At 45.2% G+C, this 27,564-nt stretch overlaps 1 protein-coding gene across 1 annotated transcript in view; it reads left to right on the top strand.

The window, feature by feature from the left end:
- Positions 1 to 25,578, top strand: part of TRAPPC10 (trafficking protein particle complex subunit 10) — an 83,866-nt gene extending 58,288 nt beyond the window's left edge. Inside the window, exons 13-23 of the mRNA XM_012779069.2 lie at positions 697 to 809; positions 6,031 to 6,545; positions 7,372 to 7,513; positions 10,077 to 10,235; positions 10,998 to 11,227; positions 12,468 to 12,568; positions 13,964 to 14,090; positions 15,900 to 16,070; positions 19,733 to 19,910; positions 23,248 to 23,442; positions 23,727 to 25,578. Coding sequence (XP_012634523.1) covers positions 697 to 809; positions 6,031 to 6,545; positions 7,372 to 7,513; positions 10,077 to 10,235; positions 10,998 to 11,227; positions 12,468 to 12,568; positions 13,964 to 14,090; positions 15,900 to 16,070; positions 19,733 to 19,910; positions 23,248 to 23,442; positions 23,727 to 23,965 — 2,170 coding nt within the window. The 3' untranslated portion in view covers positions 23,966 to 25,578. The remainder of the gene's footprint in view (positions 1 to 696; positions 810 to 6,030; positions 6,546 to 7,371; positions 7,514 to 10,076; positions 10,236 to 10,997; positions 11,228 to 12,467; positions 12,569 to 13,963; positions 14,091 to 15,899; positions 16,071 to 19,732; positions 19,911 to 23,247; positions 23,443 to 23,726) is intronic.
- Positions 25,579 to 27,564: the final 1,986 nt, after the last annotated feature.

The raw sequence follows: 27,564 nt of genomic DNA, 5'->3' as shown, positions 1-27,564 counted from the left end.
ATTCCTCAGATCTTCACCTGGGAGTCCAATTACGCGGTCCTGAGTTCAGTCAAGAGAAAGCATCAGTCACTGTTTCCCGCTGACAGGCAGGGAGGCCATGGCAGGTGGATTGCTCTAGGTCGGGAGTTCAAAACCAGCCTGAGCGAGACTCTGTCTTTACTAAAAATGGAAAGAAATTAATTGACCAACTAAAAATACATATAGGAAAAATTAGCCGGGCATGGTGGCGCGTGCCTGTAGTCCCAGCTACTCGGGAGGCTGAGGCAGGAGGATGGCTTGAGCCCAGGAGTCTGAGGTTGCTGTGAGCTAGGCTGACGCCACGGCACTCACTCTAGCCTGGGCAACAAAGTGAGACTCTGTCTCAAAAAGCAGAATTTTTTTTTTTCACGAAATAGGGAAATTGTTTTCCATTTATACAGCAGCATTGTCCACAATTGAGTGTAGTGTTTAATAAACACCTACTATTAAGGAGAGAAAAGTCCTGTCATACACATATGTATTGTGTAGAATATGAATTAAATGCCTGGTCAATTTTTTTAAATTGAATTTTGAGTTTTTAATAACTTAAATGTTAAAAAAAAAAAAAAGAACACCCCTTGGGCTCCTCTTCAAAGGCCGTGGGGGACTCTTGAGGCTACTTTGAGCGGCACCCCTGGTTGCGAGGGCCTCTCTCTAGGACCCTTGACTCTGCCTCAGCTACCTGCAGACCAGCAGCCTGTTGGCCAGCGATTGTCACTTAACTGAAGAGGAACGGAAACACTTCTGCCAGGAGATTCTGACCTTTGCCGGCCAACCGTCAGACAGCCCAGGTAAGACTAATGTTTACAATTTTATTATGGAAATTTTTAAATATTACAGAAAAGTAAAAAGAATACAAGCTACACCCACCACCCAGAGTACACAGTTGTTAACATTTTGATATGTAGCAAACATGTATCTACGTGTCTTTCTTTTTACTTTTTTCCTCTTTGCTAAACTGTAAAGGAATCTAGACTACATTGTAATACTTCACCCTGAAACAGTTTTTCATGGATATTCTAAAAATAAGGACAGTCTCCTAACCACACCAGAAGAATCAACAAGGTTCTAACATCATCTCATAAATAGTCCATATTCACATTTCCCTAATTGTCTCAGAAAAAATAATTTTTTCTCCCTCTGTTGCTGTGGGTAGAGTGCAGTGGCATCATTTTAGGTCACTGCAGCCTCAAACTCCTGGGCTGAAGTGATCCTCCTGTCTCAGCCTCCCAAGTAGCTGGGAGTACAGGTGCCACCACACCCAGCTAATTTTTCTGTTTTTAGTAGAGATGGGATCTCACTCTTGCTTATGCTGGTCTCAAACTCCTGAGCTCAAGCGATCCTTCTGCCTCAGCCTCCCAGAGTGCTGGGATTGCAGGTGAATAGAGTCCAACGAGGGATCACATATTACGTGTGGTTGTTATATGTCAGTTCTCTCTGTTAGTTTCAAACAGTTCTTCCCATCTCTTTTTCTTCATTTTTTAAAGACAGTGACTTTTATTGTGAATGTAACAGTTTTATTGAAATAGAATTCAAGTACCATGTAATTCACTCATTTGAAGTGTGCAATTCAGTGGCTTTTAGTATGTTCATACATGTGTGCAATCATCACAGTCAGTTTCAGAACATACTTATTTTTATTGAGGTGAAATTATATACCTAATTTGCTATCTTTACTGTTTTTAGGTGTATAATTCAGTAGTGATAAATGCATTCATTTTCCTTACTCCTTCTTCTTCTCTCCCTCCCCTCTCTACTTCCCAGCCTCTGGTAACCGCCATTCCACTCTCTGTCTTCACGAGGTCCATCTTTTTAGTTCCCATGTGGGAGTGAGAACACACTCTATTTGTGTTTATATATTTGGCTTATTTCACTTAACTTACTGCTTTCCAGTTCCATCCATGTTGCTATAAATGACAGGATTTCATTCTTTTTTATGGCTGAATAGTATTCCATTGTGTGTATGTACCACATTTTCTTTATCTGTTTATCCATTGATGGGCACTTAGGTTGATTCCATATTTGGGCTGTTGTGAGTAGTGCTGTGGTAAACACGAGAGTGCAGTATCTCCGTGATATGTAGGTGACCTTTTGTTTGAATATATACCCAGTAGTGGGATTGCTGGGTGATATGATGGTTCCATTTTTAGTTTTTTGAGGAACCTCTACACTGTTGTCCACAGTGGCTGTACTGATTTACATTACTACCAAAAGTGTGTGAGGGCTCCGCTTTCTCCACATCCTCACCAGCATCTGCTATTGCTTTTTTGATGCAAGCCATTTTAACTGGGATAAGATGATATCTTACTGTAATTTTGATCTGCATTTCTCTGATGACTAATAATGTTAATTAAGCATTTTTTCTAATGCATTTTTTCTAATGATGACTAATGTTGGCCATTTGAATGTTTTCTTTTGAGAAATGTCTATTCAGATCCTTTGCCCATTTTTAATTGGGTTTTTTTCCTATTGACTTATTTGAGCTCTTTATGTATTCTGGTTATTAATCCCTTGTCAGATGGATAGTTTGTAAATGTTTTCTCCCACTCTGTGGGTTGCTTCTTCCTTTTGCCGATTGTTTTCTTTGCTGTACAGAAGGTTTTCAGCTCGTTGTGACCCCAATTCTCTATTTTTGCTTTGTTGCCTGTGGTTTTGAGGCCTTCCACAAAGAATCTTTGCCTAGGTCAATGTTCTGGAGTGTTTTTTTCTAGTAGTTTCATAGTTTCGGGTCTTAAATTTAAGTCTTTAATCGATTTTGATTTGATTTTTGTATATGGTGAGTGGTGGGCATCTAGTTTCATTCTTCTGCATGTGGATATCCAGTTTTTCCAACACGATTTATTGAAGACACTGTCCTTTCCCCAATGTATATTCTTGGCACCTTTATTGAAAATGAGTTGACTGTAAATGTGTGGATTTATTTTGGGGCTTTTTATTGTTACATTGGTCCGTGTGTCTGTTTTTATGCCAGTGCTGTACTGTTTGGGCTGCTGTAGCTTGGTAGTAAATTTTGAAGTCAGGTAGTGTGATGCCTCCAGCTTTGTTCTTTTTGCTCAAGATGGCTTTGGCTATTCAGAGTCTTTTGCGCAAGGTTCCATATAAATTTTAGGAGGTTTATTCCCCCCCTATTTCTGTGAAGAGAGTGTCATTGGTATTTTGATAAGTATTGCTTTGAATCCATAAATTGTTTTAGGTAGTTTGTCATTTTAACAATATTAATTCTTCTAATCCATGAGCATGGAATATCTTATTTTTTATTTTTTTTATGTCCTCTTCAGTTTCTTTCATCAGAAGTTTATGGTTTTCATTGTAAAGATCTTTCACTTCTTTGGTTAGATTCATTCCTATGTATTTTATATTTTTTGTAGCTTTTGGTAATGGGATTGCTTTCTTGATTTCTTTTTCAGATTGTTCACTGTTGGTTTATGTAAATACTACTGATTTTTCTATATTAATTTTGTATTCTGTAACTTTAGTGAATTCCTTTTTCAGTTCTATCAGTTTTTTGGTGAAGTCTTTTAAGTTTTTCTAGGTATAAGATCATGTTATCCACGAGTGGGGCTGATTTGACTTCTTCTTTTCCAATTTGGATGCCCTTTATTTCTTTCTCTTGCCTAAATGCTCTGGCCAGGACATATTTATGACCCCCAGAAGAAACCCCATACTCATTCCCCACCTGCTCTCAGCCCCTGGCAAGCACTGATCTATTTCTGTCACTGTAGATACCTATTCTGGATGTTTCACATAAATACAGGTTGGAGATCCCTAATTTGGAAATCTGAAATGGTCGAAAATCTGAAATTTTTGAGTACTGACATGCTCAAAGGAAAAGCTCGTTGGAGCCTTTCAGATTTTTGGATTAGGGGTGCTCAGCTGGTAAATATAATGCACATATTCCAAAATCCAAAAAACCCCAGAAATTTGAGACACTTCTGGTCCCAGGCTTTTTGGATGAGGGATACTCAAACTGAAGACTGCGTCAACCTAGTAGCAAATGGAGAGGCTCTCTAAAGAAAGTGCTGTTTATTGAAGAATAGAGCGTTGCAGTGGGGATATGCATATGCCATAGTAAATTATGTGCATATTCAGGGAGCCAAAGGAAGACAAAGGTTTTTAAAGGAAAAATGAGGATCACATAATTGTTTTGAAATAATTATCCTTGGCTACAAGGATCAACAAGGGTGGCACCAGTCAGGGATGGCCAGGGAGTTTCTGTGCCAGTGTCTTGGAAGAAGTATTTTTTGTGTGTAAAGTTGCAGTGGCCTTTGCACAAGATTGTAGTTTTTGCAGAATCTTTTGTGATATTTTTTGTTATCAGGCATACATGCGTGAGAACATTCCCTTCAGGGCCTTCTCTGGCTCTGTTCGTCAGAGATTTTTTTTTGATTCTGACGACTTTTACAAATCATATGATACGTGGTCTTTGTGTTGTGACTGACGTCTTCAACTTACCACCATGTTTCCAGGCTCGTCCCTGCTGTAGCATGCGTCAGGAGTTCGTTTCTTTGTGTTGCTGAGCACGGCAGCCAGTTGTCTCGTAGACTGGCCTGCCTTCTGGAATCATCATTGTTTCCTCACTGGGACATCTCAATGGAGGTTAGGTCTGAAAGGCTTAGATTCAGGTTTAATGTTTTGGAAAATATACTTTAGAGGTGATGCTGTGTGGTAAGGTTAAATTTATTGTGAAGTTTAGCTGCTCATGTTTAGTTTACCAAGAAGAGTACTTACTTAAAGTAGTTATGACATTACTCTATTCGGACTGACATAACAGATTACCATAGACTGGGTGGCTTAATCAGCGAGCATTTATTTTTCACAGTTCTGGAGGCTGGAAATCTGAGATCAGGGTGCTGATGGGGAGGGCCCTCTTTCTGGCTTGTCATGGTGTTGTCACATGGTGGGAAGGCGGAGAGCAAGCTCTCTGATGTCTTTTCTTATAAGGTGCACTACCAGAGCCCCACCTTCATGACCTCATCTAACTCTAATCACCTCCCAAAGTCCCCATCTCCAAATAATGTCACATTGGGGGTCAGGGCTTCACTGTGGGAACATTGGAGGAACACAGTTTAGTCCATAGCAGTTACTATTTGAAAGCCAGTTTTTCCAAAAGTGTTGGCTTCAGATTTATGTGGTCATGACTGCTGGGGTGTGTAGAGCCACCTGGCTGGGGTTTTAGGAGAATCATGACTTCAGTTGGGTTTCTAGAATCTTCATCATGCCTACACTGATGGATGGTGGAACCACAGCCACGTCAGCTGCTCAGTGTGAGCTACTTGAGTGATGATTTTCCTGCCAGTGTCCCTCAGTATCGCTATATGAATAAAATATTCCATAATTGCTTAGTGTTCTCATGTCCTTATGGTGTCAGTCTCAGCAAGTGCTTTAGTTGATGAATGTTTAGTAAGTACTTAACTGATCAGTTCTGCAGCCTTGTGGATTTTCTAATCAAAATCAAGGTGCTTATAGAAAGAAGGTGAGAGAGGGACGGGGTGGGGGTGAGAGCCAACCCCGCCATGGTGACGGGAGAGCAGGCCGTGGCGCTGCTGGGCACAGCAGTGTCCTTGCTCCACTGGCTGACTGTGTAGGCTAGTGGACACCTAGCATTCATTTTCACATGCACAGTGGGTGCTCGGGCATGTCTACCTGAAAATTGCTTTCAGTAGGTGGGAAAGTATTGGAATCTCTTGAAAACAATTCTAGAAATTGGGCTATTTACGAATTTTAGTTAGATAAAGAGTTAGTTGACCTGTATTTCTTTTAGGTTTGTTGAAGCAGACTTGGGAACCTTAATATCTGTAAATTTTATGATTTCTAGAAGTTACCTAGGTATTTGTTTATATTTTGCTTTTGACCAAATAGCTTTTTTGGGGGAGGCAGAGATGGCGGGAGGTTAGGAATATCTCTTTTCACTGCTCCTCTCTTCTTTGTTGCGTGTGTGCCAGGTGACCTTACCTTGTCCAAGGCTGCCATCACGGTCAAATGTGAGTAAGGTCTGGTAATATGTATTTACAGGTCACAAAATTGTGCTACCTATGCATTCCTTTGCACAACTGAGAGATCTGCATTTTGACCCTTCCAATGCCGTGGTCCACGTGGGTGGCGTTTTGTCTGTCAAGATAACTGTGTGCAGTCAGATGCCTGTCCCTGTTCACGTGGAGCAGATTGCTGTCAACGTCCACTTCAGCATCGAGAAAAACAGTTACCGGAAGACGGCTGAGTGGCTTACCAAGCACAAGACATCCAATGGGATTATTAACTTTCCAACTGAAACCTCATCTTTCCCTGCATCCCAGAACAGCTTGCCTGCACTGGAGTTGTATGAGATGTTTGAGAGAAGCCCTTCTGATAATTCCTTGAACACAACAGGGATTATTTGCAGAAATGTTCACATGCTTCTGAGAAGGCAGGAGAGCAGCTCTTCCCTAGAGACACCCTCAGGGGTGGCCCTTGAGGAAGGGGCCCACATGCTAAGGTGTAGCAACGTGACTCTGGAACCAGGGCCCAACACGATAACATTCAGGACTCAGGTATGTGTCCAGATTGGGAAGTTGCCTTCCTAGTTGACAAAGAAGGGCCATCGAGCTCACAAGGACTGAACTGAAGTGCGGTGAGAATTGAGTCAGAGTCCTGTTCTGTCAGCCCTGTTTCTGTCATTATCCTTAAAGCAAAATATACTAACATTTTATTTTGTATTTATACAATTGTATGGCAGCTGATACATTTTGAGCAAAGTTCTTAACATAGATATTTGTTTTTAGATTCAGTAAGCTTTTTAACTAATTGGATTTTTAGATTTAGTTAGCTTTCCCCCTGTGTATTAAAATACACTGTTGTTTGTTAAAATGAGATTTCAAAGAAGGTAGTACACTTTGATGTTAAACCTTGTTTTCCTTTTGTGGCTCCTTGGATGTCAAAACCATTGCTTCTGACCCACTCTGACATGAATTTTTCTCTGATGCAGCATATCCTATAAGTCCCACTAGTTCAAGAGGATTTGGCCTGAGGAAAGTACAGCTGTTTGCCACATGTGTTTTTGGTCTACTCTTAGAGCAGGCTTTAAATCACATGCTGAATGTCTCCACTAAATACCCTTCAAAGAGAATGCCACAAATAAAGTTCCTTATGTTGAAAATACCTTGTTAGAAGTGTAAAGTCAAATGTATGCTTCAGTTACTCAGAGGATCATAGACTGAGAGATGCTGAGGGCCTTTTTGAGCAGCCCAAGTGCAGGCGTACGAGCGTAGGAGGGGAGAAATATAGTCATTCTGTGTTTCAGGGAGATCATGGCACAGCTCTGCCTTAGGAGGCTCCTAATTGTGTGACATCTTTTCAAATGCCTGATTCTGACCCTAGGCCAGGGAGCCGGGGACATACACGCTCAGGCAGCTGTGTGCCTCCGTGGGCCCCGTGTGCTTCGTCCTTCCTCACATCTACCCGGTCGTGCAGTATGACGTGTACTCTCAGGAGCCCCAGCTGCACGTGGAGCCTCTGGCCGGTGAGTGCAGTCCCTGGCCACGGTGGCCATAGTCTCAGAGGACTTTCTGAAATGTTCCAGTGGTTTTTAGTGGTGTCTGCCTTTAAGAGCCATTTTGGATAACTTAATGGAAATTTTGCCTGGGAACTAACTGATGAAGCCTCTTTTGTTCCTCTGAATATTTGCTTTACTATAGTTGCTTTCATGTTTAACAATGTAGTGTATCTGAAAATAAGTAATATAAAAGTATCTGAAAATAAATAATATAGTATATCTGAAAATAAGGAAAATAGAGAAATTAGCTGTGAGAGTAGAAAAAAAGAAACTCGGAAGTAATTTTTCTATTCTTTCATGCAACACACAATCAACACAGAAGACGTCTGTGATCAAATGTGCAGCGATTTCTCCTACCGGCAAGCAGTGATCAGCCCTGTAGTGGACACCAGCTGGGTGTCCTTTAGTCAGTCCCAACACAGTCTACTTGGAGATAGTGTTGGATCCCACGGGCTTCGTGGGGGCTGAGTCCCACAGACTGCCTCTCCCCCCAGTGCCAATGGCAGCCCCAGGTTGTTTTGCCTGTGCTTCTTTTTTTTTTCTTTTCTTTTTTTTTTTTTTGAGACAGAGTCTCGCTTTGTTGCCCAGGCTAGAGTGAGTGCCATGGCGTCAGCCTAGCTCACAGCAACCTCAAACTCCTGGGCTCGAGTGATCCTTCTGCCTCAGCCTCCCGGGTAGCTGGGACTACAGGCATGCGCCACCATGCCCGGCTAATTTTTTATATATATATCAGTTGGCCAATTAATTTCTTTCTATTTATAGTAGAGACGGGGTCTCGCTCTTGCTCAGGCTGGTTTTGAACTCCTGACCTTGAGCAATCCGCCCGCCTCGGCCTCCCAAGAGCTAGGATTACAGGCGTGAGCCACAGCGCCCGGCCCTTGCCTGTGCTTCTGATGAGCTAGAAATTGGGGTTCCCACAACCCCCTCCCTGAGTTTGATTAATTTGCTATAGTGGCTCACAGAACACAGGGAAGCACATTTACTGGTATATTGTATTATGTTATGTTACATTATAAAGGACACAGATGAACAGATGCATAGGGCATGGTGTGGGGGAAGGGATTGGAACTTCCATGCTCCCTGGGCAGGCGACCCTCCAGGAACCTCCATCCCCACGTGCTCAGCTAGCTGGCAGCTTTCCACATACTGTCCTCTTGGACCTTTTATGAGACTTCATTACGTAGGCATGATTGGTTAAACTGATGGTCCTTGGTGATCCAGCCCGTCTCCCCTTCCCTGGAGATTTCAGGGTGGGCTGAATGCCTTAACCCTCTAGTCCTGCTTTGGCCTTTCCTCTGATGGGTCCCCATCCTGAAGCAACCAGTCAGCTCATTAGCATACAAAAAGTCATGACTATAGAGATTCTAAGGATTTTAGGCATTAGTATGCCAGAAAATGGGGTTGAAGACCAAATACATATTTTACAGTATCACATTAGCCAAGTGTCAGCTAACATCTGCTGCAGGGAGTTTAATAAGTGCATATATTTATCTGCTTAGAGGTCCATTTCAGAGTCTAAATACTAGGTGTAGTTATTCTTCTTAGATCGGAAGTATTTCCATGAGAGTGTCCATTAGACTTGACCCTCAGGCATGGCCGTTGGGAAATTCAAAGCTGCTGTCCTTTCTGATGAGTTCTGAGGTTGGGAGGAATCAGTGCAATGATTGAAAACCACGTGGCAATTGGACACTAATGAGTGAACGTCTCAGTTGTTTAGGTTGGGAATGATGTGTGTACTTGCTTGTTTCTTCCATTTGGGGGGAAAATCCAGAAAAGCATTTTTTTCCACTTAATCTCCCCATTCTCCCTATTTTTATGCATTCAAACTTCTCCCATGGCCACCAGCAAAGGCCCTAAGATGTTGACACAGCAGTCAGTCTCTCAGATGATCCTTCAGTTGAGGGACGTTTTGTGACAGAAGCAGAACTCAGCTGAGCGCGGCCCTGCCCTTCCTCTGGCAGCTGTGGCACTGTGCTCGCCCCCTGCCCCGCCTCCCTTTGTTCTTGCCCCTTCTCGGTCCTCGGATCTCAGAAACCTCAGCCCGTTTCTGCCCCTCCATGTCTGTCTGGGAGTAAGTGGGGGCCATCCCTGCTGTGGACTGAACCAAAGAGCCTGCAGCCCTAAGCTGAACAGGTCCGAGAAAACCCTGAGTGCACCGGCACATTTGAGTTTCCTTCCAGTCCTGCCTTAAGCCTCGTGATCTGATTCTCTCCTACTCACTTACTGGCAACTAAGAGACACAGTTGCCATCATAATTCCTAGTTCTCTAAACCAGGGTGAGGGCAAGACCCCCTCAACTCATAGAGTCCTTTTCTTCCCACTAAGGTCCCCTCTCCACCCTGCAGGACACATCATTGAGAGTAAAGTTAGGGCAAAGGAAATGGAATTAAATGAATTCATGAGATATCCAAAATGAACAAATCCTTTGTAGTAAAAGAAACAGAGTCCCCCTGAACCTTGCAGGAGGCCCTGAATTACTGTTAATACTTCTGGTTGGTAGTGATGCTAATTGCTGTCTTTTTCCCTTTAGATAGCCTTTTGGCAGGTATTCCTCAGAAGGTCAAGTTCACTGTCACTACTGGCCATTATACAATAAAAAACGGGGACAGCCTCCAGCTCAGCAATGTGGAAGCCATGCTTATTCTGTGTCAGGCAGAGAACAGAGCCGTGATCTATTCTAACACAAGAGGTAAGGCACCAGCCTCCCGGTCTGAGGCAGTAGCGTAGGAGTTCCCTTGGCTTGGCCACACACCGTGAGAGTGTTAGAGTGACCCTGGTGTTGCTGCCACCCGTGAGCATGGCCTAACACCTCTGTGCCCTGTGCTGTCCTCAGGCGGTGTCTGGAGTCAGCGTTCTGTACGCGCCCTGGGCCGGGCGCCTGGGTGGGGTGTTTCCCTTGAGGGGAGTGGGCAGGGAGTGGCGTGCCCCTGAGTGGCCAGGCAGCGCTCTCTGGCTAAGGACATGAGGAACCGCATCACTGGCGGCTCCTGCTCTGTGCTGTGCCCACCAGCCTCTGCCCACCCTGGCCCACTCCACCAGTTGGAAGCCCCAGAAAACTTGCGTCGTCCCCCAGTCCCTGGCCACGAGGAATGGAAAGGGAAAGACCCTGCTCCCTTTCTGAGGGGTGTTGATCTACTGATGGAGTACAGTGGGAGCGAGGACATCTGCAGGCACACACAGGATGTGAGTGGGCCACATGGGGAGTGTCCTTGTGCTGTCTTCAGATGGAGAGCGGTGACAGCTGTCTGGGCTCTGCCCACCGCGCTGTGGCCCTCTGTCCGAGGGTTTGTTCCCGAGTCTTCCTGCCTTTCCCTCCACCGCAGTCCTTCCACGTGCAGGAGCAGGAGGAGTTGGCTGCAGCCCCACTACTGGGCCCATCACCTACTAGAAGTGAACAGGAAAATGAAACAGAGGGGAATGTGTTTGCAGTGACTTTTTCTGTCTTTCGTAGAACAGTCTTCCAACGCATCGCTCCGGATTCAGTCCTCTGACAAGGTCACGAGCATCAGTCTGCCTGTTGTGCCTGCCTATCACATGATTGAATTTGAACTGGAAGTCCTCTCTTCACCCTCAGCCCCAGCACCCAGAGGGGAGAGTGACCTGCTGGGGACGCCAGAACCCCATTGGAAGCATAAGGACAAGCAGAAGACTGGCCCCTGCATGGTCACCACGGACCACAAAGTGAGGAGGGGCTGTGGAGTAGCTGGGCCCGCGGTGGCAGTGCCCGCCTGTCCTGCCTGCTGAGAATGGTAGTGCGGCGGAGATGCCGAGCTCCCGAGCATTTGTTCCTGTGAACTCCATCTTGCCAGGACGCAGACAGACAGGCCCTAATGTTCCCAACCAAGAGGACAGGCAGTTGACTGCAAGAGCGACGGTGGGAGTCTAGGCATGAGGGGAGCTGGGCCTGGGCCGCCGTCTGTGCCGTGGGCAGGCCAGGGGAGCTTGTGTGTGGTGTACTTTGGTTCGTGTCCACTGAAACGTCACATCAGACTTAGCCAGGAAGGAGCTCTGTCATGGTAGGCCTTGGTGCTGGTATTTGTCGCCAGTTATCTGAGAGATACGTGGTTTGGTCCCAGACTGTGTTGCTGGCATCGTGTTTCTCTGAGGTGGACCGCGGCTTGTGACACAGAGAGAGGGTCTGAGGGCGCTTTTGACACCCGGGGCTGCAGTGTATGCCAAGAGCCCTAGGATAAAAGGGTAGCGAAAACCACCTTTCACAGAAAATTATCACACAGGTCCACACCTAAGAATAATGTTTTAATTTTCAGTTCTTGAAGAGTTAAGCAGTCTCTTCCCCTTGTCTCATAAAGAGGTTCCTGAGCAAAGGTCACGCTGGCTGCCGTAGGACACTTAGCGCTGAGTTCATGCGTTTCGTGCAGGAGTGAGCGGGAGCCGAGACCTGCTCCCTGGCCCTTGAGGGGACTGACAGCTCTGTGCACGTGGCGCCCTCATCGGCTGTTTTCCAGTGACATGTTGGCCTCATCTGGGTTCAGTGCTCAGATGGTTGCTCTCGCTGTGGCGTGGTCACTGATTAGTGTCACCTGGGTGTATGTGACTAAGGCACTAAGGCACTTTGTCATAGCGTCCTGCATGTTAAAACACGTCTGGCATCACAGCCCCACGTGTGTGGGAACAGGAGGTGGGTCTGCTGCTTGTGAGCGTACCTGTGCTCTGTAGCCATGGAGACCCTTCTGGTGACCTGTGGACATTCTACCAGTTCTGTGTGTGTTTTCTGTGAACATAGCTTCCTGTTTCTGGTGTGTGTGTGTTTGATAGGGTGTTGCTTTCTAAACAGTGAGTGGTGAAGCCGTAGTAACATGCCTGGGAATGGGCAGCTGCTGCAGATGTGGCTGGGTGGTGCGGTGGCCGCACCGTCTGTCAGGAGAGTGGGCTGAGTGTGTGTCCTCTGCTTCTTCCCCAGGTGTCCATTGACTGCCCGTGGTCCATCTACTCTACCGTCATTGCACTGACCTTCAGCGTCCCCTTCAGGACCACGCACTCCCTGCTGTCCTCTGGAACACGGTGAGGGAGGCATGGTGGGCAGGCCCTGGCTTCCTTCCCAGGACTCTCCTAAGTGGAGACTGTTTGCGTTCAAAGCTTGGTCTGAGAGATGACTAAGGATATTTTCTTACATAGCCATGATGCTATCATCCATCTGCAAAAATTCACAGTATTTCCCTGGTGTCCTGTGACATCTAGTCCATATTCAGATTTTTCTAGCTGTCTTAAAAATGACTCTTTACAGTTGATTTGTGCGATTCAGGGTCCACACAAAGTCTCCATTTCACTACTAGATCTCTTTGTGTGCCTCTTTCCCTGTTTTTTAAGCCACTAACTTATTGACACACTCTGGTCAGTTGTCCTCTGGAAGTTCTGCCATTCTGGATTTGGCTGGTTGCATCTTCATGGGTTTGACTAGTTCCCCTGTCCTTGTGTCTCTTGCCAATTGCTAGTTAACCTGCAGAGCAGGGTTTTTCAGCCTCGGCGCTGCTGACGTCCTGGGCTGGACGGTTCCTGTTGAGGGGCCGTCCTGAGCACAGTAGGGTGTCGGGCAGTGGGCTCTCCCACTAGGTCCCAGGAGCAATCTTTACCCCCAGTTGTAACAGCCACAGATGTCTGTAGACATTGCCCAGTGTCCCGGGTACAGGTCAAATTGTCCCAGTTGAGAACACCTGTGCTCGAGTCTCGATTAGACTCCGATTCGGTTTTGGACGAGACAGTTTGGAGGGGTGTTGAGTGCTCACGTTTCACTTCATCAGCAGACCCCTGGTGTCTGGTTGTCCACCCTGGGGATGACACTAGAGGCTCAGGGTGCTGGCCCAGCCTCTCGCTGTCACATTCCTTTTGCTTTCATCTGTTGATGAGGGTTGGATAATTTGGAAATAAAAATGTCAGAATCACATTCAGAATGGAATATTATGCTGGCAGCTCTATTTTCCCTTCAAATCACAGCAAGAGAACTGTAGGTCTTAATGGTTAAAAGCATCAGTAATCAAGAACCTGAGGTGCTTATTTTAAGGAATTATTTTTAAAAACTCTACCTGTAATGGTAATTAAGGTGAGCCTTGCAGCTTTTCAACAAGCAATCATTACTTCTAGTGATGGAGAGTAATCACTGCTCTCTCCTGTGTAATTCATTGCAGTCTAGCGTGTGTTTAGGAGGATCAGTTATAATCATTTAATAATCCTGCACCAGAAACAGAATAGTTTTGATTCATTTTCCCACAGAAACACCTTGTTTAAGAAGGATTTGTTGTTTTCATGTGAAATCAGAAGTAGAAACATCTGCAACAACTTACTCAGATTTTGCCTTATCACTTTTTTTATTCCCATCAGAGAAGGTCTCCTTAACAAAGTTAAAATATATTTAATAAAGTTTAAAATGTCAAAATCACATTTCTTGTTTTTCTGCTTTAGGAAATACGTTCAAGTTTGCATCCAGAATTTGTCGGAGCTGGACTTTCAGCTGTCAGATAGTGACCTTGTCGACACTGGGGATGGCACCAACCTGCAGCTGATGCCACTGAACACGCAACCCCAGCAGGTAAACACTTGCTAGACCTGAGCGTCGGCTTCTCAGCAGAGAACTGGAGTGTGAGATGTGGGATCTGCAGTGTTTCGAGACTTAGCCTTTAGACACAGAGAGCAGCCTCACTGCCAGTTGGCAGAAGCTCCTGTATCAGCGCCTGTAGGACTGCTCTCACACCAGAGCAGTGCTGGCGGGATGCGCGTGTTCCTGTGTGACTTGTGTAGCACGTGGGCTTATTGTGAGCTGAGTGGCAGGATGGATCAGGAAACAGATTGATACCTATATTTTTCGAATTAAATCTTAAACTTTTCCTACTCTATGCATAGATTTATGCAAATGCAAGCTTGTGTTTGAATCTGCTGTTGGTTGCATGGACATCATCACTCATAGGAAATGGAGACTGGTCCATTCTGCTTGTAATTAAATGTTGCCTGTGCCAGAGGAAGAACTCTTGTGTTGGTGGAGCTTTGTAAGGGGTCATGTTCATGGTCACGCTGCCTGGCTCAGTCCTGACCTTGCTTTTATGTCTGTTTTTCACATGTGTTTTTAGACAGTAAATGCTGAGTCAAAGAAGATCAAAGGTTTTCTTAATGGACATTTATATCTTTAGCATTTTCAAAGGATTTTTCCCCACCAGTACTTCACTACTTTCAAATCTAACCTGATCCTGTCACTATACTTATAGGTGTATACTTATAGACTTTATGTGTCTTAGTGGTGTTTGATCCATACGTTAGGTTTGGTCCTAAATTAATGTTAAATATAGGCCGGGCGTGGTGGCTCACTCCTGTAATCCTAGCACTCTGGGAAGCCTAGGTGGGTGGATTGCTCAAGGTCAGGAGTTCAAAACCAGCCTGAGCAAGAGTGAGACCCCGTCTCTACTATAAATAGAAAGAAATTAATTGGCCAACTATACATATATATATATATATATATATATATAAATTAGCCGGGCATAGTGGTGCATGCCTGTAGTCCCAGCTACTCAGGAGGCTAAGGCAGGAGTATCACTTGAGCCCAGGAGTTTGAGGTTGCTGTGAGCTAAGCTGACGCCACGGCACTCTAGCCCGGGCAACAAAAGTGAGACTCTGTCTTAAAAAAAAAAAAATGTTAAATATAAAATAATTAGCATGGATGTAAAGACGCCCTATCTGTCTGTCTGTCTATCTATCTGAGACAGAGCCTCACTCTATTGCTCAGGCTAGAGTCCAGTGACATCATCATAGCTCACAGCAACTTCAAACTCCTGGGCTCAAGCCATCTTCTTGCCTCAGCCCCTTGAATAGCTGAGACTATGTGCGCACCACCATGCCTGTCCAATTTTTTTTTTTTTTTTTTTTTTTTTAATTTTCATAGAGACAGGGTCTTGCTGTTGCCCAGGCTGGTCTCAAACTCCTGGCCTCAAGCAATCCTCCCACTTGTGCCTCCCAAATTGCTGGGATTACAGGTGTGAGCCACTACACCTGGCCAAGGTGTACTTTTTAATTGGTTGATGACATTTTCCCCTGTTTTGGAGATGTATGGGATATTCCATATGAAAATTAATATTCTTTAAGCTTCTGTTTTATGATCCCCTGTGCTGTGAAGCTTATGGAATCATAACAGATTAAAACCTTTATACCAGTTCTGTGCAGTCTTCTGCCTGAGCAGGGCCAGGCAGGAGGAGCCAGAGTGGTGGTGGGCGCTGCAGGACAACGGGGCACATGCTCAGTGGGACCTCCATCCTGCTTCCCTTTGCATGAAGTGTGCTGTTTCACAGCAGTGCTTGTTTCATCTCTGAGGTTCGTGGTACCGTGTGTACAATGACAGCGACTCTCTTTGCAGCGTATCTACAGCAAGCAGTCGGTGTTCTTTGTGTGGGAGTTGAAGTGGACGCAGGAGCCTCCCCCTTCTCTGCATTGCCGCTTCTCCGTGGGATTCTCCCCAGCTTCCGAAGAACGGCTGTCTATCTCCTTAAAGCCGTATACTTACGAATTTCGAGTGGAAAATTTTTTTGTACGTAATGTATTATTTTTGGGAGGAGTCTGGGGTGGGAAAATGAAAGATGGCATCATACTCTTCATTATCTGAACCATCAAATAGACAAATTCTTTCAAAGTAATGAAGCAGCAGCTCAGAGAAACTAGTTAATTGTCAGGGTAGTTGAATCACTGGTCCTCCTCAGGTGACACACCTGAGACACCTGCACTCCCGGTGGCATCTCTGAGATGCGTGTTTATCATTCCAAAAGCCCAGACTCCTTTTCTCTTCTTCCTTTTCTTTTTCTTATGTTGACTTAGTAACTTCTTGGAAGTATTTCTTAGGGTCATTTCCTCTTGGTCATTAGCTACTTACTCAGGGGCATTACTTTCTAAGGCATATCTCTAGTTTTTTAGAAGAAGAACTGGAAATATTAAGAGAATTTGCTTGTTGAATATTGTGAAGATTTCTGTATAACCACTGCATCTTTTGGGCAGAAACCAATTTAAGTGTGGAGCTAAAAGTAACATTTGAGCTAGGTATGGATATGGTTGTGTTTTTGTGTTTATTTAAAGAGATTATTTGATTTAGTGTTGTATAATTTTGACATATTTCCTTTTCTTCTCTTTACTACTTAAAATTGTCAGTGTTTTATTTGAGATGTTTGTGTTTGTGGTTTTTGATATTAGTAGTTTTCTTCTCTGCCTTCTTCCAACCAAAACAGACTGATCATTTTGGCCTTCATGTTTTATTTAACTATCCTTATTTGCCTTAGACTGTTGAAGATACTTACCAGCATAATTTATCTTTTTGTGGTATAAACAGATGCCTTTTTGTTGTGTTAATGGCAGCTGACCATTAAATCATTAGTATGTTAAAGAGTCTGCATAAATGTAATCTGTTTGCTTATTGCAGATGATTATTGCTAATTGCAGATTTCACTGTTATTAAGTTTCTATCTTAATTTGGAGAGGTAGAAAAAAGAGTGTACAAAGTATTTCCCTTTAGAACTGTGTAAGCTGAGTAAAAGGCCAGAGAAAAATACTTGGCAGATTGTTCTTTTCAAAACTGGTATTCTGAGCCTCTGAAATATAGGTAGCACTTAAAAAAAATTTTTTTTTAATTATTATGGGTACATAATAGTTATATATCTTTATAGGGTACACATGATGTTCTGATAGAGGCATACGATGTAAATAAATCAAATCAGGATAATAGTCCTCACTCCCTCCTCCCCTGGACCCTAGACACCCACTAATCTGTAGTCAAATATGTCTCCATGGGTATGCTTGTTCTGAACATTTCATGTAAATGAGATCATATTATACGTGATGTTTTTGTTATTGGCTTCTTTTACTTAGCGTAATGTTCTTAAGGTTCATCTTTTTTGTAGCATCTGTCAGTCCTTCATTCCTTTTCATGACTAAATAGTATTCCATTGTGTGGATATGCCATGCCGCATTTTGTTTATCTATTAGTGGCGGTAATCTGAGTTGTTTCCACTTTGGGGCTATTATGAATAATGACACTATGAAAAAAATGTATGTACAAGTTGTTATGTGGACATGTGTATTTAGGTCTCTTGAGTAAGTTCCTAAGAGTGGAATGGCTGGGTCACATGGTGACCCTGTGGTTACCTTTGTGAGAAACTGCCAAACTGCTTTTCCAAGAGGCTGCACCACTTCACATTCCTGCCAGCAACCTAATGGGTTCCAGCTGGAGCGGAGAGAGTTTCAGTTTCTGCACATCGTTGCCAACACTTGTTTCTGCTGTCTTTTTGATTACTGCAGTCCCAGGGGCTGTGAAGGGGATCCCTGGCTTTGGTTTGTATTTCCCTCATGGCTAGCGATGGTTGAACATCCTCTGTGTGCCTATTGACCATTTGTGTATCTTCTCTGGAAGGATGTCTATTCAAATCTTTTGCCCATTTTTAAATAGGGTTATTTGTCTTTTTATTATTGAATTGTAAGTTCTTTATATTTTCTGGATACGAGTTCCTTATATATGACTTGCAAATATCCTCTCCCATTCTGTGAGTTGTCTTTTTATTTTCTTGATGGTGTCCTTTGAAGCACAGAAGTTTTAAATTTGGTGAAGTCCAATTTCTCTCTCTGTCTTTTGTTGCTTGAATTATTGGTTTTGGATCTAAGAAATCATCACTTAATCCCAGGTCAAAAACATTTCCTCCTGCGTTTTCTTCTAAGATGATCATAGCTTCAGCACTCACGTCCAGGTCTGCAGCACACTCTGCGTCAGTCTGTGTGTGGTGACGGGGTCCTCACTTGCTTCCCCCGTGGCTCGTCTCATTCCCGGTGCCGCTCTTTCCCTCCATGGTCTCGGCACCCTTTTGGAGGTCAGTCGTTCATAAATGTTAGGGTTTCTCTCTCAAGAGGCTTGTTGTTTCTGGTCACTGTACCTGCGGCCCCCACAGCTGCTGTCAGGTGCGGGGGGCCTGATGCTGCCCTGTGGTGCAGCGCCTGCCTCAGCCCCCCGCCCCCAAGTGCGGCAGAGGCAGTGGCCGCGGACGCGCACTCCGAGCAGACTCCTTCCAGCGCTGCTGCGGACCCTGCGCTGCCTCTTGCTGGGCTCAGAAGCAGCCCAGCTGCTCCCTCTGGAAGCTGCTGGAGTGGAGGGGATGTTTCGGTGAGCTGCAGCCGTGCTGCCACTCTTCCCTGTCACTTTTCCCTTTCCTCTCGCTGCCCCCACTTCAGCCCCCCCAGGGCCTGAAGGCTGCCCCTCCAGACAGAGGGCGCACACGCGTGTGCATCTGTGTATTCTCCCAGCGCGGCCCTCTGCAGATCAGTACAGGTTTGTGCCGTCTCGGAACAGATTTAATTGGGAATTTAATAGGAAAATCACCTAGAAAGGCATAAGGGACTATTGGTTAGCTCTGTTAACACCTAAAAAAATGTTTTGTTTTGGCATCAGCCTTTGGAAAAATACTTTACGTTCGGAAATCTCTGATTTGAATATTTTACAATACCAGCAAAACACATTTAAATCAAGTTAAATTAAGTAATTATTTTATAGGTATGTTAAATGGAAGAGTGCTGACTTTAGAAGTGAAACTGCTGGCGTGCAGTGGCAGGGGCTTGCTCCTTCGCTGGCTGTGGTGGGGTAGATAAGCACATGTGAGCGCCACTGAGAATAGGGCGATTGTGGAGAGGGGAAGGTGGAGAGAGTAGGTGTGGACTCAATCGGATGACATGAAGGAATTCATGTTAATTTTGCTAGTTTCGGCAATGGCATTGTGTTTTGGTGGGAAAATGTGTTTTCTGCAATGCGTACTGCAGTGTGTGGGCTGAAACGGCAGGGTGTCTGAAGTTTGCCCTGAGGCACCTCAGGCAAGTACAGCGCTGCAGGTCAAAGGTCAGTGAAGTGAGTGGAGCAAAGTGTAGGCAGTCTGGGTCCGGGTGATGGGCGTGTGGAGGTCACCACGCTGTCCATTCTTCTTAAGCTTGAAAATATCTACAACTCACAAAAGGGTTTTAGGGCTCTAGAGTTGGGCTGCAAGAACATCATGTCAGCAGCGGGGTCCTGAGAGCAAGCAGCCACCGTTGCTCTTCTGCTGCCAAGATGACAGATGTCTTTCCTCGGGGCTCCAGGTCCGTGGGCAGCTCCGCACTTGCCTTCTGTTGCGTTTCTTAAGATTGTTCGAGTACATTTCCTTGGAACTTTTCTCCTCCTGTCCTGCCTAGACCTTGTATAACGTGAAGGCTGAGATACTCCCCCCTGCGGGGACGGAATACTGCAGGACGGGCTCGCTCTGCTCGCTGGAGGTGTCCATCACGCGGCTCTCGGACCTCTTGGAGGTGGATAAGGACGATGCGCTGACAGAATCCGAAGACTATTTCTCGACAAAGCTGATGTATGAAGGTAGGTTAGAGGCTTCTTTTCTCCTAGCTTCTCTGATAATCGCGCTTTAAGTGAGCGTTCCCTGTCTTTCACAAAATGCAGCGTTCCTTATCTAAAGCGGGGTTATTCTCGAGTTAAAAGAGCTTGTTTGACGTAATAGTTTCATCATATGACAAGGTCGTAAGCTCACCAGATGTTGAACTTGGTCATTGTGGAGCATTCGTACTGTAATTTACCCAGCAATTGCGGGGCTCAGCGCCGAGAATGCGGCGGCACCTGCAGCGGGGGTCTTTCCGCTGCTCCCGAGCAAAGTTCAGACTCCACTGCGTCAAGGCTTCCGCGGCCGCCGCGCCTCCTGCCCCGTTCCCTCCAGCTCCCCACCCACGCGTGTGGGCCCCCCACATGCCCAGGCTCCCCTCTCTCCCCACCCGTGCGTGCCCGTTTCCCCACTCCCCTTCACTCCAGGCCCCGCAGCCTGCTGTCTTCAGAGCTCTGCTGCTTCGGTCTGCGTTCTCAGAGCTTTTCGTTGAGGACCGTTTATGCTCTAAAGTGATTAAGGAGCCAAACATTTATTTATTAATTTACTTTAAAACAACAACAAAAAACCCATTACATGACATTATTCATGAAAAATAACTTTTTTACAAAGGTTCTTTTTATAAAAAAAATAATGAAAGTATGACGTTGTTTTGCAGTCTCTCAAATCTCTATAATATCTAGCTTACTAGAAGGTATCTGAATTTTCATAACTAGTTTCTGCATTCAGTCTGAGGTGATAATCGTGTATTGGTATAAAGTACATGAAGAAACTCCAGCTTCATACAGATTTATAGTTGGAAAAGGGAGAAATATTTTAACACCTGTCAGATAATTGCAGATATTCTTTGATACTACACCAAAACTTGTTGGTCTAAAGTCACAGGAATGGACTTGTACTACTGTTGTTGAACCCTGTGGCCTGTCTTGCATTTTGAATGGATCCTTTTCCCAGATGTCATTTTGTAATTGGTCATTTGTGTTTCCTGAGTTGTGTAGACCTTCCATATGTGGACATCTTTTATTTGACAATATCAAAAATGCCCATTTGTGAAACTCACGCTGATCTCTCAGGAAGGTCTTTGAACATTGGGACTCTGTCAGGCTCACAGTGGCTAATGCAAGTTTTTAAAAATTCTAATTTTTGCTTAAAGTCTCAAAATTACATCATTGGCAACAAGTACCTTGGTTGTTTTCTTTGAAGCGACAGACACACATCATTCATTTTCAGTGAAATGTCTGCCAGTACCCAGGACTGAATGTCATCAGTGTGCCAGTTGTTCTTTCCAGAGAAAAGGGTGTTCGTGAGAACAAAGGCTGGCTCGGCCCACAGCACAGAGGACTGCACGGTGCTTTCCTTGAGCAGCTGTTACACTGCCATGGGGCCATCACAGAGAATCAAGAGGCAGTGGCTCACGCCTGTAATCCCAGTGCTTTGGGAAGCTGAGGCAGAAGGATCACTTGAGGCCAGGAGGTCAAGACCAGCCTGGGCAACATAGCCAGACCCTGTCTCTACCCAAAAAAAAAAGATGATGATGATGATGATGGGTACTACAGACTAGAAAGAACCCACGTGTCCGTTAGCTCAAGAGTGGTTAAACAGACTGGCAGCTGGCAGGTCTGCACAGTGGACCCCTACTCAGCATTGAGACAGGATGAGCTGTTGATAAAGCTACGGTGTGGATGGCTCCTAAAGGCCTCCTACTAAGTGACAAAGCCAGTCCTGTCAGCTTGTGTCCTGTGTGGGTCCATTTCTCTATGGGTCCTCCAGGTGCCGAGCTTATAAGAGGGAGAGGGGTCAGTGGTGGACAGTCAGGGCGGGGTGGGGCAGGCAGCAGGAGGCCATCTGTGGTGATGGGCAGTTCTGTGCCTGGGCTGTGGTAGTGGTCACAGGCGTCTACACGCGTGGCACATGCCATTGAGTTATACACAGAGACTTACTACCCCGATGGCGAGTGCCTGCCACAGCTGGGGAGATCCCAGGGAGCTGTGTGGTCTAGTTGATAGTTGTGCCAGTGTCAGTTTTAGTATTAGGTGGGATGGCACAGTGGCGGATGGTGGTGGTGGGAGACATGTGACCCCTCTCCTATTTTTGCAATGTCTTGTGAGTCTGTAAACATTTAAAAATTTACAAAACAAGATGTATACTCAAGAGTTGAATTTAATAAAATTAATTTTGACTGCTTCATAAAGGGCATTTTTAAATAAAAGTGGCTTTTTTGCTGTAAGTTCCCGGTAGTGAAGAGCATGGTCGGCGTGGCTGTGTGCACAGTCCGCACCGTGCCCCTGCCGCTGTCCTGCCGGCAGCATCTGGACAGGCAGCAGGGGGTAGGGGGGCGCTGCTGTGAGCTCGTGGTGCCCTGAAGGTGCTGCCGGGAGAACTCTTGCTCCCTTGCCTCCTTCATGACTCTGCGTGGGCCTCTGCGTGTCCCGTAGTGCCACCTGTCCTCCAAGTCCCCATCCCGACCTGCAGGAAGCCACCCTCTGTGACCCTCTTCTCTGCTGCTCATGGCCCTTTGGTCTCACACGTCCTGGGCTGTTGCTTGTTGTCTTCATGACAGGAAGCTGTGACCTCTTTGCCAGGTCGTCTGCATCCTGGGCAGGATCCTGTCCCATTCGATGTCATTTCTCCAGGGCTGGTCCTAATGAATGCTCACGTAGTGTGTGAATTGCCCTGAACTAAGTGAAGGCTGTGTGTTAATAATTAGGGTTAGCGCGAACATCTGCCGTGTATCAGCACGCCCAGTCCCGGGAGCCATGCTGCACGTTCCACATCCGTGTCTCTTTCCCTCCTCTTGAAGCAGCTCCTCCAGGTCGCTGGTGTCGTCACCGCACCTCGGAGTAATCAAGCCTGGAGGCCTTGGGAGGGCTGTCCGGGCGGCGGAGTCGGGATTCAGACCCACAGGTCTTTGGTGACCCCACTTACCAGCGTAGCTAGCACTCTACACCGCCACGTGCTCCTGATTTAACAGCCACAGTCGCCATACTTTTGAAGAATCGCACACAAAATTTGCAAGGAGATTTCAAATCATCATTTTTTACTTATTAATTTCAGAGAAAAATGCAGCTTTCCATATGCATATGGCATGATTCAGTCTAAACTGGAACTGATAGTCTTGGATTAAAAGAAATGCATTTCTTAGTGATTAAAACATACAAGTTTTATCTTAAGGTGCAGTTGCAAGACATTGAGATATGTATTTTCCAGTTCTGGGTTCTGCACTCTCGAGTGTCTAAGGAGTATCGCTGATGGGTCTTACTTTGGTGTGACTCCTGAGTGGGCTGTCCTGGGGTCAACATAGTGGCTTCCTCTTTGTTGCAGTTGTCGACAACAGTAGCAACTGGGCTGTGTGTGGGAAGAGTTGTGGTGTCATCTCCATGCCAGTGGCTGCTCAGGCCACCCACAGAGTCCACATGGAAGTGATGCCTCTGTTTGCAGGGTACCTCCCCCTGCCCGACGTCAGGCTGTTTAAGTACCTCCCCCACCACTCTGCACACTCCTCTCAGCTGGATGCCGGTAAGGACTTCCTAAGCGCAAGCGTAAGTTCGTTATTTGGGTAGGAGATAGCTTTGTGTGGAGAGGGATAAACAAGAGTCAGAGCAGCCGAGAAAGAGCGAGTTTCAGTGTCCGTAGACTGTTAATAATACCCAAACTGGGTCCCTGTGCCAAGTCCAGGTGCTGCCCTGGGGCTTGACCCTGTGTGCTGGGATCCTCTGGAAAGGGGCCGCCTCGGTGACGTCTCCTGCACTTTGAGGTGGGTGTCAGCGTGGCTTGGGTCTGACGCCCTGTGTGTTTTGCAGACAGCTGGATAGAAAACGACAGCCTGTCAGTGGACAAGCACGGGGACGACCAGCTGGACAGCAGCAGCGTCAAGAGCAGGGGCAGCTCGCACTCGGCCGCCAGCAGCGAGCACAAGGGCCTGCCCATGCCCCGCTTGCAGGCGCTGCCGGCCGGCCAGGTCTTCAACTCTAGCTCCGGCATGCAGGTCCTCGTCATCCCCAGCCAAGACGACCACGTCCTGGAAGTCAGTGTCACATGACAGGGCCGGGGGAGCAGACACCACCGCCCGCTGTGAGTGCGCTCTGAGGGACGGTGTCCGGATCCTCCTCTCTCAGGCTCTAGCCAGACTCCCCGTGATCCTGCCGGGCCGCGAGGCCTCAGAGAATGTCGTTGCACAGCTGCTCAGCTGAGTTCTCGTGACTGTCGTGTTGTCTGTGATATCCGATGACTTATTTTCTCACCCCACCCCCCTGCTGGTGTCCTGCCGTGTTTGCTCAGAGCCCTGGCTCCCCGCTCCTCCTCACTCAGTGCTCATAACAGTTTTCTCCGCTGAGCAGCCTTCCGCCTGCTGGCTCTTCACGGAAGCCTTCGTCTTTCAGGTAGACACTCAGCAGGCCTTGCAGTCCTCGTAGAGACATGTGTGTGCCTTTCTGGTCACACGGCTGCCCCGTTTCCGGACCAGGGTGGATTTGTGCATCTCCTAAGGGATGAAACACAGTCCTTTACCCCAGATAATCTCATTGTGCTTTTCTAGAATAACACCCTTTGAGGGCAGGGGTGGAGGGGATGGGGGTGAGGGGTGGGTGGGGAGGGAACATAACCCCTTCTGTGCCTTGGGATGCCAGAGCTGGGCGGACCCGGAGGTCTGTCGCCAGAGCCATGTTAAAGGTACTTAGGAAAGACTAGACCAGGGCATGGGGAGCAACTTGGCAATGAAATAGTTTAGGGATAAATGTTTCTGGAACCCTGTTTTCCCCCGTAATGTTGATTGAATATCATATGCACTCAGAATTAAATATATATTTAATTTAATTATCATTATATATTTGGGGGTTAATATGTTGTTTGTTTTTCTCTTACCTTTAAAGTCTTTACATGTAATTGTAGCTGTATAATCAATATTTTATTTTGCACCTTAAGTCTTAGAAATTAAGATGTTCCATTTAAAGCGAAGATGGGGGGTCCTCTGGGTGTTTTTCTAGTCTGGTTGTAGGGCAGGATTCGAGTCCTGGGACAACCTTTGCTGGCCCACTCAAGTGCAGTCATAGAGTTCGAATGGATTAATTTGCTTTTGGTTGTAAATTTAATTGTACATATAGTTGATTTATTATTTTTAAAAATACAGACTAACTGATACCATGTTTATGTATAAGTTGCACCAAAAATCAAGGACAGACATAAATGTGAGTTTGTTTTTACTGGTGTGAAAGTCACAGCTTGTAAATAAGTGTTGTATGTATTAAACCTTTTCCAGCTTTCCAAAGCAATGTATTTTTGTACATACGAGATAGAGTTCTCTGAATTCACTGGGGAAGTGTGCTTGGATTGCACTCGGCAAGATTAACACAAGTGGGTATGGTTGGCCCGGCAGAGGTGGGATGGCACGACTAACCTCAAATGTGTGAGCTGCAGAGAGAGGAGTGCCCACCGCTGCCCGGTCCTGCAGGGCACTGTGCTCCCAGGGGCTGTGGGTGGGGAGGGGGAACAGAGAGAACAGCGAGGAGCAGCCGTTTCCAGTATTCTCTATGTTGTCTTTGACCCAGTCAATAAATAAAGGTGGTGTGATTCTTCCTCACATGTCTTTTTCATTTGTAGAAATTGGAGAAATGTGTAAAGAAGATTAAATGTTTAATTAAACTTTTCAGAAATTTATCTTCCTTATGTGCGGTTTAAAACTAATAAACTTGGTCAAACTGGTTAGCAAATTAGAACTTCTGAATCTAACAATAGTTTAGGGTTTCTAAATTAAGGTTTTTTATTATAAAAATTGATTGGTTGCCCTACAGATCTGCCAAGTCCTGTGAATGAAGAGATCTTTTAGAGTTAAGCTGTCAGAAAAGCCTCTGCCCCATGTTGTCAGCCTTGGAGCCAAGAGAACATACCCTTCCTCAGTGTGTAATGTACACCCCTAACCTTCCCTGAGAGGGAATGTGGTTAAATGTTTAATTTATTACTCTTTGATTTTCTTGTATCTGGAGTCTACAACCAGGAGGAAATTTTCCAATTACATACATATTTAGAGGAAGAAAAAGAAGGGGAAATACAAAATGTTTATGGTGGTTTCTTAATGTCTAGAAATTGAATTTAGATTTGTCAGTTTTTTTCCCCTAATTAACATAAAGGTTCTTTTACAAACTAAGTTACATGAATGCTTCTCCCTTTTTTTTAAAGACAAAATGTCACCCAAAACTTTGTCATTTTTTTCTTAATATTCATAAGAGTAACTAAAAGGCTGTAATTGGATTTTTATTGTTTAATAATTGTTTTAAATAAAATAAGGTTTATGTCTTTGAGACAAGCTGGTTTTGTTGGTAAAGATGTGGCAGCTGTTAAAATAATTGTGAAGCCAGATATGCAATGTGTATGTATCTAGAAAGCAAAGAATATGTATCTGTGGAACATGTAAATATTAATACTAGCAAATGAGAAAGTAAGTTATAATTTTTGTGAATTTCATGGGGTCTCCTATGATTGGAAAAATTATAACTCCTCTGATTCTAATGTGGAAATTGTATTTAATCTGAAAATGACTTTTACCTACAGTTCATTGTCAGCACAGCCTGGGGTGGGTCAGATTCCTATATTAATATTAATAAGTCTTGGTGAGGATAGATATCCCACAAAGTTAGTGAAGTAAACATACACAAGGCTTCTATTCAGTTTTTCTTTAATGTTTAAAGATGAAGTTAAACACTCCATGTTTGTAAATAAAATAAAAAGTTACACCACTTTTTGTAAAAGAAGTGGGCTGATCTAAATGTTTTACTTTCAGTTGTGATCTTCAGAATAAATCCTACAGGATTTTAAAATTGTATTCTTCATGACAATGCCCCTTTCTCTGAGTTATTCATCCCCATCAGGCTGTGAAGGCCACAAACATCACTGATGGGTTTTGTTGGGATTCTGTAATTGGAAAAGGTGACAAGTTGGTGACTTTGACACTGCAGGTATTAATTCCATTTTCATGGTTTACTATGAAAAGTCTTTTCACATTCTGTAATATATTGTTAGACTAAAACCATTGTATTAAGACTTTAAAATGTAAGCATTATAATGCTGAAAATACACATTTTAAGAAGAAACTACTGTTTTGAGCTTATTCATTTGCTATGGAATGGTGTGACAATTGAGTGTATAACGTTAAAAAATTTTCTTGTTTTCTCCACGTAATCCTTGTTCCTGACTCTTAGGCATGGATTATTTTACCTTTTGGGGGGCATTACAAATTTTTTTTCATAATTTCTTGCCCAGTAGCTCACAAGAACTAAGACATTTGCGCGTCCAGTGGTTTTGGGTTTTGTAGACATTCTAATTGCCTCTGAATGTTTGACAGCATCCTGGGCAGTGACCGGCCTGGGGTTTGGTGGCCAACAGTTCCCTCCAGAAACTGGTTTTCCAGCTTCATTCAGACTCTTGCTCTTTTTGTTTTCCCTTTCTTTATCTTGGGGAGTTGTTAAGAAAGTAGGTCTGCAGGGAGACCATCCAGAGACTGGACCACCCCACCACTCCCCTCAGGCCTGGCACACGTGTGCTGACCTGGGCTGGGGCGGGGCGGGGCTGGGGGCGGGCCCTCGTGCTCAGGCTCCGCCCTGGGGTGTGGCTGGGGTAGGGGCGGGCCCTTGTGCTCTGGCTCCACCT

The sequence above is a fragment of the Microcebus murinus genome, chromosome 1, assembly GCF_040939455.1.
Source record: "Microcebus murinus isolate Inina chromosome 1, M.murinus_Inina_mat1.0, whole genome shotgun sequence".
Lineage (NCBI taxonomy): Eukaryota > Metazoa > Chordata > Mammalia > Primates > Cheirogaleidae > Microcebus > Microcebus murinus.
Note: the sequence above shows the minus strand (reverse complement) of the source record. Positions and strands in the feature narration are given on the sequence as shown.